Genomic DNA, 1,291 nt, shown 5'->3' with positions numbered 1-1,291 from the left:
AATCAGCTGGTGCACGACACCTCTGTGGAAAATTCAGCTGCTAGTAAAAACCTCCTGAACCACTGAATCAAACCAGGAGCAGCTGAAAGCTACAACTCCCATGAGCCCACACTACCCATGACATCACCAGACACTCTTATTGTTTTGATTTAGAGACCCTTGGAGCGACAGACCGAGTGTTAAAGTGGGGGCCGGGGGGGGACAGAGTGTAGTCTCGTCCAGATACAAATAAAAACACAGACATTTATTGTGCCAGGATCTACTGTACATACTGAAACATACTGTGGTCCTTAGATAGTGAATTACAGCAGCATGTAGTGAATCATATAAAAGGCTAAATGGAATGCTTTGTTCAGTAATACTGATCTGTACCATATAAAGAGGAGGAGTCTATTACATCATCATCATCATCATCATCATCATCATCATCATCGCTCTGACTCAGAGGTATCATTCACTGCTCTATGACCAGGTTCCTCTTCAGGTCTACCTGAGCAGGTGACCTCACAGGAAGTCATGTTTCCTGTTTTCAAGTGGAGTCTGTGGCTGCGACAAACAGCCGCTCCTTCTTTACGGGGGGGTGGGGGGGCGGGGCGTGTGGGGGTTGCTGCCGTCCGAGGCGCCCTTGTTCCCAGCGCCGCTGTCCATCTCCACCTCGATGTAGTTGAGGGTTTTGGGCGGCTCGGCGTGGCCCGGCAGTGGCGGCCGGCGGAAATCAAAGTTGAAGATGGTGGGTCCGTCAGCGCGGCGGCGGGCTGTGTCCGGCCGATGGGCGCTGAGTGGCGCCGTCACGTTCTCCGTGTTGACGTAGTTGTGCGAGGGCTCGAGGGCGGCGGACAGGGGATGGGAGTAGGAGTGGTGCAGCAGGCCATGGTGGGGGTGGTGGTTGTAGCCGTTGATCGACGGCGTCTTCAGGCCACCGCCATTCTCCTCCTCCTCCGAGCTTGGCTTCCTCGCCTCCCACACCGGCGGCAGCGCTGGCAGGTTCTCGTAGTCCAGCAGGGCGGTGCGCCGCTGGGCCGAGTTGTTGACATTCTGCGGGTCAGGAGTGAGGGGGGGTGGGCGATGGCGGCGGGGAGCTGTTGACGGGTTGGAGGAGGAGGAGCCATTGGAGTGCGGGGGAGCGGGCTCGGCGGGGGCCTCGGCGTGGCCGTTAGTCTCTTGCGGCTCCTCGGCCTCCTTCTGCTCCTGCTGTCTCTTCTCCATCAGCTGCCTCTGAACGGGGGTGGGGCCCAGGACAAACCGCACCCCCTGAGGCTCCAGCAGCACCTGGGGCTCCGGCTGGGGGGGC

The 1,291-nt window shown here is 58.3% G+C and overlaps 1 protein-coding gene across 1 annotated transcript in view; it reads right to left on the bottom strand.

The window, feature by feature from the left end:
• Nucleotides 1-223: 223 nt before the first annotated feature.
• LOC111651469 (fibroblast growth factor receptor substrate 2) overlaps nucleotides 224-1,291 on the bottom strand; it is a 6,258-nt gene continuing 5,190 nt past the window's right edge. Inside the window, exon 8 of the mRNA XM_023401406.2 lies at nucleotides 224-1,291. This exon is cut by the window's right edge and continues 20 nt beyond it. Coding sequence (XP_023257174.1) covers nucleotides 571-1,291 — 721 coding nt within the window. The 3' untranslated portion in view covers nucleotides 224-570.

The sequence above is a fragment of the Seriola lalandi genome, unplaced genomic scaffold (assembly GCF_002814215.2).
Source record: "Seriola lalandi dorsalis isolate HSWRI2012SDOR001 ecotype SW California unplaced genomic scaffold, Sedor1 jcf7180002053666, whole genome shotgun sequence".
NCBI classification, from domain to species: Eukaryota; Metazoa; Chordata; class Actinopteri; order Carangiformes; family Carangidae; genus Seriola; species Seriola lalandi.
Note: the sequence above shows the minus strand (reverse complement) of the source record. Positions and strands in the feature narration are given on the sequence as shown.